Source organism: Megalops cyprinoides, chromosome 21, assembly GCF_013368585.1.
Source record: "Megalops cyprinoides isolate fMegCyp1 chromosome 21, fMegCyp1.pri, whole genome shotgun sequence".
Classification (NCBI taxonomy): Eukaryota; Metazoa; Chordata; class Actinopteri; order Elopiformes; family Megalopidae; genus Megalops; species Megalops cyprinoides.
Window position 1 is genome coordinate 20,117,237 of NC_050603.1, and position 19,330 is coordinate 20,136,566.

A 19,330-nucleotide genomic window follows, 5' to 3' on the forward strand; every position below is an offset into this window, starting at 1 on the left:
CTGTCACTGTTTTGCTTAGCCATCTGAGCGCTATTTAAGTGACATACTCAGCACTGTTCAGAAGCTATAAACATTACCCCTGCCTACATATGCTGCATGTCATTTGTGACCATCAACTGCCACTTTGAGAAGCCATTATGATGTATTGAGCCTGGCAAACAGCTGTAGCATGCAGGTCAGTCGTTTTTCAAACCTGCCCCTGAATAAACCCTCTCACCCATAAGTCTGACTGCCAATGACCTACATCACTAACTGAAAGTATGGCAACCCTTTCATCGTGGGGTGGGATGGGGAGGGGGTATTTTTTAAACTGGCTTTCAGTGGGCTATTTTAATCTGAAGACTGAGTTCCTCTGAGCAGCGGTCAATTCAGAAGTTTATTCTTGGGACAACATTTGTTGATGCTAGCATCATTTTTTATTTTTAATAAAGTGTGTGTGAATACTTTAAACCCACCCACATTGTCAAACAGCTAGCTAGCAAAATAGGTGTCATAAGCTACAATGCAAGTACCAGTTAAAAATGGGTGTCTCTATAGGGCAAGCAATTTCACAGCATGCATGCTGATGATCCAGACCAAACTGATTAATAAAAGACAGCACAGAAGTCAATTATGCCTATTTGCTATGTGCTGTAAAGGAACAATGCTAGACTAGCCAGCATTCCACCTATTCTTAAATGAACCTGGACCAGACAGAAATCATGATACAACAAACCTTTCTCACCAATAAACCTATTAGCTATTATAGTGGAAATAATGTATCTAGTTTATTCAGTTCTGTGTTTTGATGGGAATTTAAGCTTTCAATTGATCCAAGGCCCTCATGTCAGTTAAAGTGACGTGTGCCTTATCCTTGTGTCCGATTGGCCCCTTCTTGCGGCTTCATTCACTATGGCAGAAGCACGACACAGGGGAGAGACAGGTTGCGAATTCGCATTTTCTCCCGAACTGACTGTCGAAGAGGCAACGCACTGCTATTTCAACTCTGCAGGCACAGACTTGCTCGCCCAACGCACTTGGACAATACGTACTTTTAACTCTCGGGTGGGTCAACAAAAAGAAAAAATGAAACGAGTAAATACCAACCGGTCTGACCGAATACAAATCATTCAAGAAGCTCACTGATCCACCCTCACCTCAGGGCCCTGTGGTTTTGGAATTGCCCTGCGAATCACCTGCGCATACCAAACGGCACTTCAGTCTCTGTTTGGGAACATCTTGCTGGATAGGAATCCAGGAATGACTTTGACAGGACAAGCAAAGGAGAAATCATTTGCCTAAATTAAAAAACGTGACTGAAACTCCTAACAGCAAACAAAATGACGTGTTGCAAAAAACCAATCCAAAGCAAACCAAAACATGACAATGTACTGTCACTAAATTTCTCTAACGTGCCTCATCCAGTCGTGGTCTTCAGCCCCACCCTGACAGACCAATCCCTGCCAGTGAATTTCTCTCCCAGCTGCTTTGACCAATCAAGGCCTTTGGCCCGTTTCCTGACAGGCCAATCCCTGCGGAGGCAGAGGGTGTGGGATTCTGGGCGCGTACCTGCTTGCGAAGGTCCTCGGCGGCCCTCCTGCAGGGGGACCCGGCTGCGGCAGGGCCGTTGGCGGCGGGGCCCCTGGCCGGGGGCCCCGTGGGGTTAACAGTCTGCTCCCGGCGTCCCTCCGCCCTCTCGCTCCTCTCCTTCGCCGGCGTCACCTCCTTGCCTTTGTGTTTGGGGGTGGAGTCCTTCTCCCGCGCTGCCTTGCTGTGGCCGTCGAAAACTGTGAAAGAGAGAGGGACACACAACGCATCTCAATACATGTCATAACAAAACTCAATGAGTCCATTACACAACATGGAGAAATAGACACAAGGAAAAACAGAACACTACACATACAGCCATGTTTTAACAATGTTTCTTTCACATATGTTTGATTTCTCGTGGAAAGGTTTCAATGAAACAGGTTTTGACTGACGTACATCCCAACTCACTTCCCAATATCCCCAGCTGTCCCTGTTTAAGTTCCTGTTCGACATTTAACATATGAACACCTGGCAAGGAAAGCAGTTAAAAACGTGTTCCGCTCAATAAAGATTAAAAACTGTAGCCGCAGAAAGGGCCGGACGTGATACCCCAGTATGTTTCTAATTAACAAGTGTTTAAATAGTAACAGCTTTGTTTGTGAAAGGTCGGGTTTTAATGTTTCACATTTACACCAGTACCATGTGCACATGGACCAAAGCTACTGAACACTGGTCCCATAAACTGTGTTACTTTTTGAAATAAAAATACATGCACGGTTGCAGGGATACTTTTTAGGTTTAATGAAAACAGCGCTCTGTAGTCACTATAGGAGTGCCTGCAGGTCATACAAACCTGCTGGATTCATGCCAGCTCAGTGCATTAAAGTCTCATGTCTGTCAGGGGCTCGTATTAGCAGAAGCCTGTTGGCATTCGGGACAGGTGCGTCTGGCCAAGTGTTACAAACCTGTCCTGTGCTCCTCATTCAGGCCCAAAGGGTAGACCTCACCCCCTTGCTCAGGCCTATTTGTGCTGTTTTTTTGCAACCTCACCCTGGTTTTCACACCACAGACCGGGTCCCAGTGTGGTTGATAATGGGACGCGTGCAATTAGCCCGCGCTTGAGCCAATGACTATGTTTTATTCACTGACCGTTGGCATTGCTCAACTCCTCCGACGGTTGGCAGACTTGGCAGGAACAGCGGTCAATAACCGAGAAGCATTTTCCTGCTGCCAGCATTGGTGAACCTACATGACTTGGTTACTTTATTCTCCTCCATGTGTAGCTGCTGACTTTATATCAGAGTAGGGATACCAGCAAGGATTCAAACCCTGCAACCGTGAGCCCAGGTCCCTGTCCTCTACAACCCTGTCCCCAGAAACTGTGTCCTTTATCCTTGGGGACAGGGTGAGAGGATGCCGTTGCGTTGGTGACCTCGGAGGTCTGCGCTGTAAGTGTAGAGGGGAAGCTGGCCCCGGGCGCCAGTTCTGCAGGGTGGATCGGGTGACGCACGGCCTGGGTCCGGTTGCCGCACAGGGGTGCACCCGGTTCCAGTTACAGGGCCAAGCTGGAGCGGTGCAGTACATACCCTGAGCTGGCGCGCCTCTTTATTTACCGTTTATAGCTCACACACGCCGCCGGCTCCCGTGCCAAGGCCGGGCTCGGCCTTACGTAAGAGGGAATGTGCCCGACCTTGCGGGGTCGCCAGGTTCGCTTGCACCCGCGGCGGGGTGATCGATCGGTGAAGACGGCTAGACTCTCCCTGCTCAAGCTGGGTGTGCATGAGGGTGTGTATGTGTGTGTGTGTGTGTGTGTGTGTGTGTGTGTGTGTGTGTGTGTGTGTGTGTGTGTGTGTGTGTGTGTGTGTGTGTGTGTGTGTGTGTGTGAGAGAGAGAGAGAGAATGAGTATTTGTGTGAATGCATGTGTGTTTTTGTATATGTGCATGAACGAACATGAGTGTGAGTAAGTATGCAAATGTGTGTACAAGTAAGAACATGTGTGTATGTATGTGTGCGACTACTGGTGAGTGTGCGTATGCATGGGTAAGAGTGAGTGTGCCTGAGTGTGGGCATGCGTGAGGGAGTGAGAACATGAGTGAGGTTTGCATGTATGTATGTGTATCAGTGAATGAGAGTGAGTGAGTGAATGAGAGTGAGTGAATGAGAGTGAGTGAGTGAGTGAGTGAGTGAGTGAGTGAGTGAGTGTGAGAGTGAGTGAGTGTGAGAGTGAGTGAGTGTGAGAGTGAGTGAGTGTGAGAGTGAGTGAATGAGAGTGAGTGAATGAGAGTGAGTGAGTGAGAGTGAGTGAGTGAATGAATGAATGAGAGTGAGTGAGTGAGTGAGTGAGTGAGTGAGTGAGTGAGTGAGTGAGTGAGTGAGTGAGTGAGTGAGTGAGTGTGTGAGTGTGTGTGTGTGTGTGTGTGTGTGTGTGTGATTTACTCAGGATTAAAGCAAGGCCAGACACTCCTCTTCCCCACCTCGGGCATGTCTTCCTGAGACAGAGGTAAAGGTGTACTTTGCTGGAGGATGTTGTTTTAGAGGAGTCCTTACCTCTCAGCCCTTTCTCCTAATCCTCCCGGTGAATGATTACCCACGACAACCCAAACCACTAATGCTGCTCAGCAGCACTGCAAGTCAGGACGTCTCTCTGCACAGCGAGGGCTGCTGTTCTTGGCTGTCCTTCCAGTTGAAGAAGCCAATCAATAGTAATAGGACAGTAATAAGAGACTGCACTATATAGTGCCTTTCAAGGATCTCTGCTTTTCAGTGAAGGGGGTGACACCTCAACCCCACCTGCGTAATGCACGGAAGCCATTCGACTGCAAAACACTCACCGTACAATGAGGGAGAGCAAATGCTTCCTGGCTCAGGGAAATCAGAACACTCATAGCCTCAACAATGTCCCAGTATTCCATGTGAAGCACGTGTGCCAGAATATCCAGGCCATATATAGAACATCTGTGCTGTTGTTGTCAAGACGGCGGAACTGACGTACAGCACTGTGACATCACAACAAAGCAGCCCAGAATTGCGAGTGCCAGAGGGCCATACCCGGAGTGCCAGCGACACGCAACACCCGGCAGATGTTGCAGTTAGCGGGGCCACGTGATCAGGCAGTCGTTTCAGCGACTCGGTTTCATTACAGCTGACGGACTGTTTTGTTTCTAACATGGCATGTTTAATAAGCAGAGCCACCCCACCGCCCCCCCCCACCCCCACCCTCCCCCAACCTCGCTCTCCAGAGAGTCTTCACAATTTCTCCCGTTAAGCCGTCTTCGCGTCCCATCTGCGGTGTGTGGTGCAAAGAGCCTTGGTTTTCGCTGCAGTTACCCCCCCCCCGCTGCTGAATTCACTGACACCTTGATGCCGCGCTAGTCTCGGTGGAGGAAAGCGCGACTGGTCTTCCCGTTGCGGTGAACGTTGAGGGAAGCTGCCTCAACAGCATACGGTTTCGAAAGCACTGCTCACACATTGGCTCTGAACGCAAAGCCTAGTGCGTACTGATTGGCTGGCTGAGTGTATTACGTGTAGTTTGCTGTGTTGTTTTTTTTTTTTGTGTGTGTGTGTGAGACAAACGACCGTGCTATCAAACACCCAGGTAACCGTGGGCTTTACCTCTCCCCTGGGAGTCCCATTAAAGATAGGCCTCAGATTGGAACAGAGCAGTCTGACTGATAAAATGCTGCTTATCGACGGGACCGTTAGCAGCCCGTTGTGGAGAACAGTGTGATCATAACTCTGCATATCTGCCAGCCTCAGAGGGACCCTTAACCTGGACAAGAGATCCACTCTGCACTGCTGTGCTGTGTAGTGACAAGGCAGGGCTGGGGATACAGGACCCAGTACAGTGGCACTACAGTAACTCCATTAAGGACAGTGTGAGCGCCCTGTCTCGTTCTGAGAACACATTCGCTCTCTGAGCTGTTTGGCAACACCTTCAAAGGTCTGAGCGCAAGATGCCAGATAACAAGCCATTTAGTAAAGACTATGGCTGTGTGGTAATGTGTAGCCACTGCTGAACATGCAGTCCAACATGGAATAGTAAATACTGTAAGTCCTCTGGCTTTGTGGCTAAAGGCCATCTCCTTGGCAAATGTAAGAACAGCATAGGAAGTCTCATAAAAATGCAAAATTGTGTATTGGGATGTTTATCAAGCCCCGGAAAGGCAGGCTCATTGTTGTTAGGCAAGTCTATGTCCTACGCTATGGCAACCAGGACTTGATCCATGAACCACCTGGCGTCCTTTAGATGAGCAGGAAACCGGAGGCCTTTCTCCATACCATTTCCATTGCAATGTCAGTGTTCAAAAAGCCTGGCACCAGCTGATACTGCCTGACCCACACCTGATAGACTAACCCAAAAGAAGGGCAGGCCCATCCTCTCTTCATAACTCCACCACGAGCGGATTCTCAACATGCAATACGGGGACACTGCTGCTCAGCCTTGTTTCTGTGTGTCTGGGTGTCACATCGCCAGCACTGAACCCTGGGTAAGTGGCATATTTCTCCGGACCCATTAAAGAGGTAACGACTTCCGCTGAATACAGGAATTATGTGTGGGGGACACAAACGGCCCGGCCCTGGCTACATGGGAACCAACACTGGTGCAGCCGAGGGGGGGAGCAGTACCGTGTCCGTTTACGGTGTGCTTCCCCGGCGGCTTGCCCTTCCGCGGCGTGGACTGGCAGGACGCGGAGGCTACGCTGGCAGCCGGCTTCACATCCTCACACTCCTCATCGTCCTCCAGGTCGTCTTCGTCCTGGGAGCTCCCGAAGTATGCCATATTGCTGGGCAAGGCCGACGACCCTGTGGGCGAGAGAGGGGGAGAGGGAGAGAGAGGAGGGGAAGGAGAGGGAAAAGACAGGAACAGAGGCAGAGTGGGGTAGATAGATAGAGACGAAGAGGGTAAAAGAGAGAGGGACCGGGGGGGGGGGGGGCAAAAGTAGAGGGAATTATTGGGAAAAGGATGGACCGAGAAACAGGGTGAATGAGCGGGGTAAGGGGACAAACACAGGGGCAAACAATGAAAGCAAGAGAGTCAGAGAAAAAGGAATAGAGAGAGGGAGGAAAAGCGCAAGGGACGGGAAGGGGGGGGAGAGAGGGGGGAAACACCCTTAAAACCAGAAGGAGCGCTGGAAACACTCTGGCTGTGGACTTACATGGAGACGACTCTCTCTTCAGGAAATCTGCTCTATGAAAAGAGTGATTGCATAAGCTGCGCTGGGCTGGGATTCTAATCCCCCCAAATCTGCAGCTTTAAAACTTAAATGGGATTACGCACTCTCCCAAATAAAGGACACCGCTTTTGCAGAACAAGATCCCTGATGCTCTGTTTTCTGTATTACTTTCACTATAGACTCCACTAAGCAGTGCATGAGGAGATACTCCTTCAGTGACAAACACCACTGACACTTGGGTCTTGGGAAAGCACACCTTTGCCAAGAACATGCATAAAATCTTGAGCAAATGTGCATGTAATGGTACCATAAAGGATATGACAAAACTGGGAATGTCTTATTTATACTGCTAGAGAGGACAAAGTTATTGTAAACGCATTATTCAAACTCCCACACTAATTAGGCTTGATCTGTAACATAATCAAAATGAACATCTAAAAGATCTGATTAAAATATTCAAGTGTATTTAAAAACAGACAGTATTTAACTACAAACCAACACCTCAGAGCATCATTCTAGTAATATCCCACACTGATAAATCTTCCTAACACTGGAATTCCTGTACTCTGATACCATATAAAATGCAGTCAGCTTTGCAGCGGAGCCAAGCTCACGCCTGGGAAAAAAAGAGGCCTGGATTCAATCAACATCTGTCCTCAAACTTTGACTCATGACTAAACATTAAAAAAAAAGTGTTAGTTCTTTTCCAGTACAAACACATTTTCTTCATTCACTTGGTAATGGCTTAACTTCCCTGACTGCTTGTACAGAAAAAAGGAGTGCTTGCATTTTTATTTTAGTGAAAGGTAAGGACTAATGTTGACTGAAAACAGGCTGACATGCTGCTGGCCGCTACTTAGTCTAAACCACTAGTAAATTCACAACCACTGGATGCAGTACCTCTGTGGTTTTGAACACAGAGAAGCTGTTATTTTTTGGGGGCGAGGTGTGATGTGGAACTGAATGCCAGAGAGCTGTTGGACAGAAGCCCCTCCCTCTTTCTCTCATGCGACAGGGTTCTCTCCGCCTTGATATACTGTACAGTTAAGAGCTCCTCAGGGCGTTTCGGCTGAATTTAATATCATGTGACAAATTAGAGCTAATCGGAATTCCAATAAGGCAAGAGAGCCATTAGTGTTAATATTTACTCAACATTCTGACATTCTGTTCGGCTGAAGACCTGTAAAAACACTGATGATCACTAAATCTTTGGACACAGTGCAAAAGCTGGTCTCACAGCACTCGTTTTAGAGGGCCCTTAACCCTTCAGGAACACAATCCACGGTGATTTTTTTTTACATAGTGTAACAATTATCATTATCTGCCCGCGTTGTTAGAATGGCCCCATAAATGAAGCATGAACGCGCTGAATTCTCAGGCACGCCTCTATAAACGCAAGCTCATTAGCCGGCCATAAATCTGCATTTATTTCCCTGTCCGGCGCTAACGACGTGCTCATTAAAGCCGCCCGGCTGGGCCTGGCTGTGGCTGAGGCTCCTGTAAAACGCAGCACGCCACGGCACGCTCGTGCCCGCGCCCACGCCCCCGCCGGCGACTCCGCCGCCCGTCCGTCGGGGTCCTCCGCCGGAGCGTCCGATTGCGCCGATGGCCTTTTCAAAAAGCAATTACGAGCCCTGAAGAGGGCCGCGCGGCAGAGGTGCCGGACGCTAAGTGGTCGATTAACACGGAACCTTTTTAGAAATCCATAAGGGGAGACCGCGGCCGTGGCAATTACCTGCGCTGCGCTGGCGTGCGGCGGAACGGGAGCGGCGAGCCGGCTGACCCGCAGGTTAGTTTAGAGTGCAGCCGATTAGCGCCCCGCCCCCCCACCCTCCGCTGCCTCCCCCCCCTCTTCCGCTGCCCTCCCCCTCCTCTTCCGCTGCCCTCCCCCCCCTCACTGGAGCCCGTCTCTATCCTCTCACAATGACCGGCTTGTCTGGGATTCAGCTGGGGGCTACAGCGCCGTTCGTCTGAAGGTCGTCGGGTCCACCGTGCCCCCTGTGCCCCCCGTTGCGCTGGCATGTGACCTCCTGATTAGGGGGGGGGTTGGGGGGGGTCCCCGACAGGTCAGGGCACCCCCAGCCAGGGGAAACATCCAGGTAACAGGGAGGCATTGTGTGCTAAAGACTACCATCTCCTGACAGCCCAGGGGTCCTAAAGGTGATCTCTGGCCCCAGAAACAACTCCCAGACATAAGGTGAGTGATCAAAGCACATAATACACATAGTGCTCTGTTATACTGACAAAATCTGAATGACTTTAAGACTCAAAAGTGTGGATTAACCATTCAAAAGCGCCATACCCAGCTAGGCAGCATACTGTGTTAACATCTTGGCAGCAGCACATCTAGCATTCACAGGGCTACCAATCACATTACATCACACGCACAGGGAAAATCTGATGCAAATCCAGTTCTAACAAACGATGAGGCACAGCTAAGGCCACATGCTGGGCAGCCCCATGTGGGATATCTTTTCCTCAGTACATTAAAGCAAACACAGCCTACGTTTGCTAACCATTAAAATCTCTTTAAAATGCAAGGTTAATTACTAGCAACATATTATCTACTGTCTAATCTAAGCTCTATTCAAAAGTGTATAAATTTAACTAACCTTCATTGAGCCACGTACAGTAACCTGAAATTAAATGTACAGTAAAGCTAGAATTAGTTTCACAGAGACCAAACGCGTGAATTTAGAAATAAAAAAGGATTAAATCAAATGGATGAAAATCTATGCATTTGAATTCATGATCAGATCTGAAATCATGTTGGTGCTAATGGAGGCCCTTTCATGTGACTGAGATATGGAGGAGACAGAGGAAAGCCAATGGTCAGGGCCATATGCAGTAATGAATTAGAATGGCGAGAGCAGTACCTCTACTTCTATTGAACTCCGCTCATACTGTGTGTGTGTGTGTGTGCGTGTGTTCACAATACTTGCTTAACACCGAAGAGCAATACATATTAAATACATATCAAACAGCGAAATGTGCTCACATGACATCAGGTGTTGTAGCATACGGAAAGCTGTGCATGTGGAATTAGAGCAGGCCGTGACACTTTTAGGACTAAAAAAACTGCATAAACAGGAGATAGAAGAAATGAAGAATATTCACAGCAAATATCTATTCAAACAAGCCCACCGTTTGTCTAGCGCAACATTTAGCACTGTGCACAATACTAAGTGTTCGGCACAGAGCGGCTTAGTACACATTCAATTCTGATAATATAAATTCCGCCCGCTGCTGGTTGTTTGTATCGGTACGCGAACCGTGGTGTGGGGCGCTCTAGCCCTCCCCGGAATTAAAGCGTGAATGTTTCTCTTCACTTTCACAGCAGCATTGCGCTGTTTGGAGTAATCCTCCAGAGCGCACACCCTTTGCAGCGGCTCAACTCCTCAGACGAAAAACGCAAAGGGTGACTTGTAAAGTAAACAAACAGAGGCCACTGGTAATCATCTCTGAAAATGACCCAGTTAATTGAGAAAATGGCTGCCATTACTCAACTCTCATGCGGCGGGGAAAAAGGTCAAGGAACAAATGGGAAACAGGCAAACGGGAAGGAGGGGGGAGCGGGGGGGTTTCAGGTCGGCCCGAGACCCCTTCGGCGCGAACGATGCCCCCGCCTCGCAGCTCCGGATCCGGAGTGGCAGGGAGTCTATTCAGCCGAGAAGTGCAGCCCAACGCGGCCCAGCACAGTCAGAAGCCCAAAACCGTGAGCCAGCGAGGTCTAATCTTTTTCAGGCTCAAAAACAAGACTGCAGTTCTTGCTGATTTGTTTATTACAGGCTCTGAGGGAGACGCGGAGGGAGAGAGAGGAGGGAGAGAGAGGGACAGAGAGCCGACAGGCTTCCTGGTTGGAGGCATCTTGTCGGCAGAGTCTGTCGCTATGATGGAGGGGGGTGGATTTACGATCGAGGCTAACGACGACTCGCAGCTCAGAGTCTGGCCTGGCGACAGCTCGGGCCAAGTAGAAACCAGAGGGCTCTCGCAATCACCAATTACACATGCTTTTTTTAGACGTCGACCAATCGTAATTAAAGCTGAATGCACCCATTATAATCGCTTTTATACACTACATACCGCATATATGACCACGCGCAGAAAAACGCTTTCTACTTATAGAAGTCTGAACGATTCCATGTACACAATGATTCCATTTATGGAGTGCGTTAAACGATCGTTATACGACTCTGAAAATGACTCCGTGACGAGTCTCGTTACTCAACTCTGACAGGCCTGCGTGGCTCAAGCCAGGGACTTCATAAAAAAAAAAAAAAAAAAAAAAAGGACGACCCCATGCTGACTGTGTCAGGCATTCAGCTCCAATCAGTCGACGCATTACCCTGATGTAACCCCCCCATGGTTGTGGGCCGGGTCGGGGGCGCAAACGTGCGGAGTGATGCCGGCCGGTAATACGCCCGCACACCCCTTCCGCCTGTCACCACCGTAAGAGAGAGCGGAGGGGGGAGAGAGAGGAGACTGAGGCCTTTCAATAACGCTGTCTGAAACCGCAGGCTGAGAACGCGGGGAGGATTACGGATTATATCTCCTCTAATTTACATTCCTGAATGTCTGGAAATCCATTAACCCACTTTGCCCTCATCCGTGGAGTCGCGGGCAAATTTAATCAGTCTGTTCCCTGCCAGTGCGCGGCCCCCGAGCCCACTTAATTGAATTGGGGGTCGGCCATCTTGCCGCGGCTCCGAGACGCTTCCCCGCGAGGCGCGGGCACGATCGGTGGGGTGCGGGGAACAGGGGCGCGCACTTTGGCTGCGCTCCCCCTGACCCGCTAGGACCACTAACCCAGCTCCCCCCCAGGGTGAAACGGCCTCCCCCTGTATCTTATTACATTCAGCTCCTCGTGAGGTGGGTTGTGAGGTCTTGTGGAGATCTGGCAGGCTGCACCGGCCTGCTGGAGGTGACAAGGTAAACACCGCCGGCCCCAGAGACTTCCGGGACCGCCCGCTACGTAAGGCAAGGCTCACGAAAGTCACTCATTCACTACCGAGTCTGTCCCAATGTGTAGGGAGGCCCAGTGCTCACTCCCGGGAGGAAGGAGAACGTGCACCGTGCCTCTCAGCACTGATAAGGCGAGGTGACGGAGAGTACACTGCAGCGGCGGCCAAAAAAAAGACCCCCCTGCCCGCGATCCAACTTCTGCCCCGAACACCGCTCTCTGCTCTCTCTTTTCACAAAGAAGAAAGAGCCCGGGGAGGTGCGAAGAGTCTGCTCGGGTCCAAGAGGAACCCTCCGCGGGGCGGACGCGCTGCCAAAACAGAAAGGGGGGATGTGAAGGAACACGTCCGGCGTTAATGGCGTGCCGCAGCGCCACGCCGGAATTTTTTTGGCCGCCGATGCACGTTACTCGGCATTGCATCAGAGAGCAAACAATCCCCATGAGGGATTAAAAATATATCAGTTATGGAAAAAAAAAGAGAAAAAAGAAAAAAAAAAAAACCCTGCCCAATTTATTATGCTGTTGAAATCCCATCTGAATACACACTGGAGATTACAACTCCAGCACTGATACGCAAGAACAAAGGAGGAGAGAGAGGAAGGGGGGGGAAAAAAGAGTAACTTCACAGAGCACGTGCTTGTTGAGGTACTAGAAGCCGCTTTTGGCGAACAGTTGATTGTTTTGTCTTATTATCCAATGGTTTGTCTCATTATCACATGGCTTATATCATCCTGCTAAGCTGAGCGGCGCGAGCGTGGCAGGTTTGTCAAATAAGATACATTTCATTGGACGTGAGCCACAACAGAGCCACGATGCAAATGACCCTTTGACCCCTCCGTTGTTACAGGGAAGGCGATTGATCTTTTTCGGAACTGGAACGGACTGTTCGACAGCTCCGTCGCCCTCCCATTCTGCGGAACGATCGACTAGGAAAGGGGGGAAAAAAAAAAAGAAAAACCTGAAGCGATCGAACAGCCGGAGTGACCATAAACACAGACACCCGCGGGGAGTTATTTTTCAGTTTGTCTTTCATTTAACTGCGCTGACCAGAGAAGAAAGGGCCTTTAGGGGGATATCAAAGGCACTGGACCCTTTGAAATATGAAAAGTGGGAGCTGAAATGCCGCCCCCTCCTTACACCATCGCCCCCCACCCACTCGCCGGCCCCTGGGTGGTACTGACATTCTAGCCCCCCGCACCTTCACATGGGTCCCTTGCAGATAATTCATTAAAAGTGGAAAAAGAACTCAAACTGCGTATGAAAATGCCATTAGGACAGCATGGGATGAGGGGAGGGGAAAAAATGGGCCAGACCTCCATAGGGGAAAATTATCTATAAATAATGCTGTCAGGGGGAATGACGGAGCAGGGGTCGCCTGGGTGGGGTAGGCGTTCCGAACCCTCGCGCACCGGCCTGGAGGACCAGAGCAGCAGAAATCACAGAGCGCCGGGGCCCTGTCAGGCCCAGGCCCGTCATAAAGGTTTGGAAAAGCCCCAGATATGACTTCTTAACTCTGTGAAATAAGGCTGAGGTTTACAACAAACCACAACTACCAGCGCTGCCCTGTAATTACCGTCTGCTCCGGGCGAGCAACCAGGAACGCGAGGGCCCAATTCAAAAGAACAAAACAAAAGTCGTGCACCTCTTCTCCTTATGAGACATGATAACGGAAAATTTGTGGGTGGTGACCTTGTGAATCAGTCAAAAGTGTTTTTTTTTCTCTCTTTTGGGTAACGTTTTACTTTCCCTGCTGATGGTATCACGTAACGAGCGCTGCCAGATTAAAGCGCTGCTTGTTTTAGCAGGGGAGTCTCACCGACGTATTTGCATTCCCAACAGAGCTCTCCAGTGCCTGCCTTGGCTCTTTAACCCACTTTCTGAAGCCAGCCAAGGTTAATGGAAATACAAAATTAATCTAATTGAGGCATTCGTCTTCCCAACGGCTAATTTTGTTTGCAATCTTGTCAGTCCGTTCGTAAAGGCGCTGGGTGAGGATAGAGTCAGACTCAGAGAGGCTTAAATGCTCAGATTTACACACGCAGTAAAATCTCTGCTCTGTAGTAAAATCAGCAAAAAGTCTTTGTACTTAAATAATGCTGAGAACCATCCTACCCTTCCCTTTTTACTGCTTTTTGCATGGGGAGGGAGGTAGAGGAGGAAGGAGGCTTACTTTTTTATCCACAGCATAGCAACACTAAACTACACCTACAGACACCCTTCTGTGACCCACTTCCTTTGAGCATAACTACTGTAAGGCCATAGGCATAACATTAGTAGGGGTCTGGAAGATTTTAGGATGTCGTACTGACACTGAGGGAACATCTCATCCTCAGCACAACGTCTTCAGTGCATTAGCGGGATGACGGTAATCAAACCAGGACAAACACTGGTGCACTCTCTTTCCATTCATGCCAACAGCATAAAAGGACCACAACGAGAGCTGCGCTTGGCAGGCTGCCGGGCCGAGTACCCTGAACTCGGTGGCTGGAGGCCACTTCTCCGAAAAATCACTCTAGGAAGCGTTCAGGCCTTCTAGTGAAGCTGGCGGGCTGAACTTCAAAGTGTGGAGGAGCGTTTATATTGGCAGGCGGAAAACAAACCTTCAGCTGCTCTGAAGTGGGCCTTCTAGGAGGGGCCGGTTTATCTCATTCTTCGTAAGGACTTTGTATGAGAACAACAACAAGGGCTTTGGTTTAACAAGAGAGAAGGCCAACGGTCTCAGAGAGCTTAACGGAGCTTGCTCACTATCCACTAACAGACCAACACTGACCTATTTGGGGGACATAATGGCAACCAAACATCCTGACAAAAGCAGCAATAAACAAGCCAACAGACAAAAAAACACTCCAATACAGCAGGGGGCAGTGAAGCACTTTTCCCCCTATTAATTAAGAGCCTGAAAAGGAGACCTCCTTCTCTGGTATTAAGAATTGCACAATTTTAACCAATCTAGCCAATTTAAAAAATACCATAGAAACCAAAAATATTAACTTGACAAGAGCCCATGGGAGAAACGATTTCCGCCAGTTGAAAAAGACTTGATGTTTCATTCGTTTTGGCTACTGTAGGTATATGCATCTGGCTACTTCAGTTTCAGCATGACAGCAGACCATGAATGAAAAGACCCAGCTGTATGGGGTCCTGGGGCCACTGAGAAGATCCAGCTGTCTGCTTTCTGAGGCATTTGATCACAATTTTTTTTTTTACTGCCGCCTAGTGGACACCGAAGTAATGCATCTCAAAGTAGCATAAAGTACCATACATTATAAAAATCTGGATGGATGAAAAAAAACTATGTTGGGGTCATGTGCCTGATGCACTGCCTGATGAGGTCACCATGCCTTTGCAGACACTTGTGTTTAACACATCGGTTGAGTGTAAATCAAGCCTTACTCTGTACCTCAATGCTATACGCATCTTGTGATCTAATGGCAGGTTTACAATTGTGAGAGAAGGGAAATAAGTCTCTCTCACAGCAGGGTTAAACCTAATCAGGGGGTGAAGCAAGGCTCTTTGTCCTTAATTCTGAGCAATGACTTTAAGCAAAAATGTAAAGTATTTCACTTCAGTCAGCTCAGCTGCTCGTTCCTAGCACAGGCTTAGCCCTTCAGCCCTGGTTCGATCCCAGCTATGTCATCAGCCATCAGTGAGCGGGAGCCCACAGCTGTGGAACAAACTGGCTTCATCCAGCCTCATCTCACCGTTCTCAGGTACACTGTGACCTATGAGCTTATGAGCTCTTCAAAGGATGGGCCTATCATCCAATTGGATTTTGCTTCACCGTGATGCACTGTGGGACTCGTAGTGCTACTACAGGCATATGAGTGTATGGCAGGATTGCACTCCCTATCCCCAGTGCTCCCGTGTGAGGGCTGTCATGGGGCGCAGAGGCTAAGGTGCAGTTGGCCATTCCAAAAACAAAAACAGTGCAAAAAGAGGATTTATAAAAAAAAATTCAATAGGTATTTCAATACGCAACATGTGAATCTGTTTTCTATACACTTTCATTAATTTCAAATTAATTCTGTTAAATTTGTATTGTTATTTAAGACAGGAACAAAGTTAATACCTGCTTAGCTTTGCTGCCTAAAGTAAAAAGGCACGGATCAGTTACAGCTACCTATTTACACCCTATAGCTACCTGGACAAGGTGGGAATATCCAAAATACTAAAAATCTCCCCGTGTTGCAAGTGTGTGTGCACCCATGCGGAGCGGAGCCCTTGTACTGCCCGATGAGGGGGAGCATGCCATTAAAATGAGTGGGTGTGCAGGGTGGCGGTCGGGTGGCGGTCGGGTGGGCGTGGGTATGGGGGCGGAGTTGCTGCTGTACCTCGCAGACACAGGAAGGTCAGGAAGTCCTCGGTCTTGGGCTTGCGCTTGGAGAGGTCCGTGATCTGGGAGGCCGGGATGGGAAGGGCTGCCTCCACCGCCTTCACCGGCGTGGTGCTGGGCGAGTTGGGCTGGGACTGGGCGAACTTCCTTTGTGCTTGCAGTCTGGGCCTGAGGTGGGGGGGAGAGAGAGGATTACAAATGCCATCAAGTCTGATTCTTTTTAACTGATTAATACAAATGACTGTATGCATCACGAAGGCTTGATTCTTGATTCAGTCCTTTCATTTCTTTCCAGAAGGTGACAACAATGTATTTTGAATGCATAAGATTATACTCAAATAAAACCAAAACCAATCCAAGTAGTCGTTTATTTTGCTCCAAGAGTAAATTCACAAAGGAACTTTATTTCACATCCCTCAACTTTTCTCCAAAAGTAAACAGAGTACTACGATAAAAATCTGAAAGGATATCCTGGTCTGTCCAAAAAAAAAATTAACAGCTAAAACTGTGGTGATCAAAGTTCACCCAACAATTGAAGACAGGGAGCCCACACCCTAAAGATAATTTACAAAGCCAAGGCAGAGTGTACCCAGGCTGGGTTTCACTTCAGAGCAGAATTCTTGGTGGCCTTAAGTAATGACATTGATATTTGACTAACAAAAATGAGTATTTGCGAGTTAAAACCATGATCGGTCTTTGGCTACACACCTTAAGCTTTAAGTAAAGCTAACTACAGTTATTACATCTGAGAGACCAGTCCTGTCCCAGACCTAACAAAAGTATTTGCTTATTGTTAATGAACAAGCCACAGATCAATAACATGGCTATTAACATAAATCAATGTCAAGACTTCAGTAGCCTTTTTTTTTTTTGTTTGTTTACCCATTTCACTTAAACTACTCAAAGTCATACATGGAATATGAATACTTGAAAACTGGAGAAATCGAGTTACAATCTCTTAAACAATCCCTAATCAAAATTATTTGGGAGGGCAAAAAACAACAAACTGACTTGCAAAGTGTTTGTTTTGTCATTATCCATCAGCTCCCCGCCAGCTGCTGTCCAAGTCATAATTGCCAACTTTTGATTCATGTCGAGTCTATAAAATGTAATTAAGTTCTCTATTAAACGCTGCCAAGACCTTTGCAGCAGCTGACAGCCGATAAAAGTACAAAGGATGTGTCTATTTGCCGACGGACTCGAGGCCCTGCTTTTTGAGGCCCTCCCTTTCAAGATCCCTGCCTCTCTCTCTCTCCTCTGTGAGGTTAATCTCTTAGATTCCACGGATGTTCCCAGGTCCGGCGGGCTGGAATGCTAAAACCCATCTGTCTAAAGATAAGTGCTGGATATAGCCTGCCAAACATCTCACTCCTGCAGCCCCCCCCCCCCACACATCTAACAGCGTTTGAGCCAGAGATGATTTAATTACATTCGCTTTTCCACCATTTTTTCCCCCCGCGACAGTATCCCCGTGTTTCGGTTTATTTCATGCGTTTGATTCCCGCCAGTGGATCATTGCCCGTTTAGCCGGTTTTTTTTTTTTCCTAGCGAGCGGATCCTCTCTGCTCGCTAGGAAAAAAATGCACTCCCGTGTAAGAACCAATTTCCGATTCAATCAGCGAGGCTGTTCCAGGGACTTCTCATCTGCCAGTACGGGTTAAACAAACGCAGACAGCATTGCCAATCAATTCAGACCCCAGCAGATTTTCGTCAGAGTGAATGCTCCACTTTCCTCCTCTTTTCAAAAGAGCAGGAGAGAGCCGTGTATCTCTGTTACGGTGCAGTATGTTTCCAGCTCTCCTGTGAACCTGATAAAGTTACAGCCTAAAATTCCACTCCACCCACAGTCAGTCCTCCTCCCCTCCAGATTCCGACAGCCGCAAACCACACCTGAGCCACAAAACCTAAATAAGGCTGTTGCGAGCCTTGCCCTGTGTGACATCAAAAAGCTTCGGCTTTCCCGTGAAACATTTCTATCATGACACCCAGCAACCACCAGGCATTCCTTTCCACTGAACAAACAGGTGCCTTCAAACACACACGCACACAGAGCTGAGTCACAAAAGCAAAGTGTTAATTACAACACCGAGCAGGGACAGGTAGGGGACCATTAATGTGGTAATATTTGCATAAATAAATGTCAAAGTCATTGATGGAGGCATCCATAAAAGCCTATTATACTGTGTTCTATACGATGGGACTCAACTTTTTTTTTTTTAAAGGGGAATGGCATATGCAGATGGCTAATCAATCTACTGCAGCTTGACTGAATCATCACTCAGAGTAGCCCCAGGCCTCATATACATAATGCAGTCGCACCCTATGGCTGTCCCTGGCAACCTGAAGTGAAACGCATGCAGGGAACCACTGGACCTCTCTATCGCTGGAGAACAGTCAGACAAATTCCAGACATCGGCCTTTTTTTTTTTTAGGCTTACTAAACACTATAATCATCCCCTGGCCTGATAGGGATTGATGGACAGCATCTTGACCTCGCCGACTTGTGTGCAAACACGGCGCTGTTAAATTGCGAGTCGTCGATTTAAGCGTTTCCACATGACTCCTGCTCTCTTTAAGGCTCTTTAGTCGGTCATCAGGCCTGCTGTTCAAGCAGAAGACGCCGTGTGACAATTTTAGAGCTTATTGGGGGGGGGGTAGAAGGGGGTGGGTCGTACCGGTGACATTCGCGTCACTGGAAACCTCAACTATGCTTTCATCTCGCCAATTGTCCGCTGAGGAGTAAAAAGACGAGCGAACAGGTTTTTCCGCTGAGTTGGCAGGAGGAGTCGCGCCGCGGGTCCTAGCTGAGTCTCCCAAACGTGATTGTCATGGTCAGAGTCGCGTTGGCGGTTTCCCTTCCTGGAAAAAAGGGGGGGAAAAAAAAGCCTTCTCCTGCCGACACCTTGGGTTTAACACTGTTTTTGTCTGGCGGCGTCTCTGCCGCGCGAGCTCACCGGCCCGGGGTCCTGGCGGCGGCTCTAATCCCGATTTGCGCGGCACGTCGGCCGGACGTTCTTTCACCGCGACGCCCCAGGGCCAAACGCCGTTGTTCGAGTCGCGACATCAATTCCGCTCAGTGGTGAAAGGTGCCGTCGTTCTCATTGTGTGAAGCTGTAAAAAGCACAGACCTGTTTAAGGCCTGGCTTGCGGCTGCTGTCGGTGGGCTTCTATACCAGTGCCCCAATGGAAAGAGCTGAGCATGCTGGGACGCAGGCGTCGCAAGAGGGCCGGTGCAGATTAACACTGTGACACATTCCTTCCAACAGCCTCGCTGCAGGAGAGCGGGATAGCAAGCACTGCCTTTTTTCTTTCCAAACCCGGCTCATTCAGGGCACCAAGTTCTGCCGCTGCCT

At 48.8% G+C, this 19,330-nt stretch overlaps 1 protein-coding gene across 2 annotated transcripts in view; it reads right to left on the reverse strand.

Moving 5' to 3' along the window:
* Positions 1 to 19,330, reverse strand: part of jarid2b (jumonji, AT rich interactive domain 2b) — a 131,880-nt gene that overhangs the window by 21,129 nt on the left and 91,421 nt on the right. Inside the window, exons 4-7 of one of the 2 annotated variants that reach the window (XM_036515679.1) lie at positions 15,976 to 16,145; positions 9,297 to 9,320; positions 6,137 to 6,313; positions 1,549 to 1,766 (exon numbers count right to left, since the gene is read on the reverse strand). In XM_036515679.1, the coding sequence (XP_036371572.1) occupies positions 1,549 to 1,766; positions 6,137 to 6,313; positions 9,297 to 9,320; positions 15,976 to 16,145 (589 nt within the window). The remainder of the gene's footprint in view (positions 1 to 1,548; positions 1,767 to 6,136; positions 6,314 to 9,296; positions 9,321 to 15,975; positions 16,146 to 19,330) is intronic. The other variant, XM_036515680.1, reaches the window with a different exon arrangement.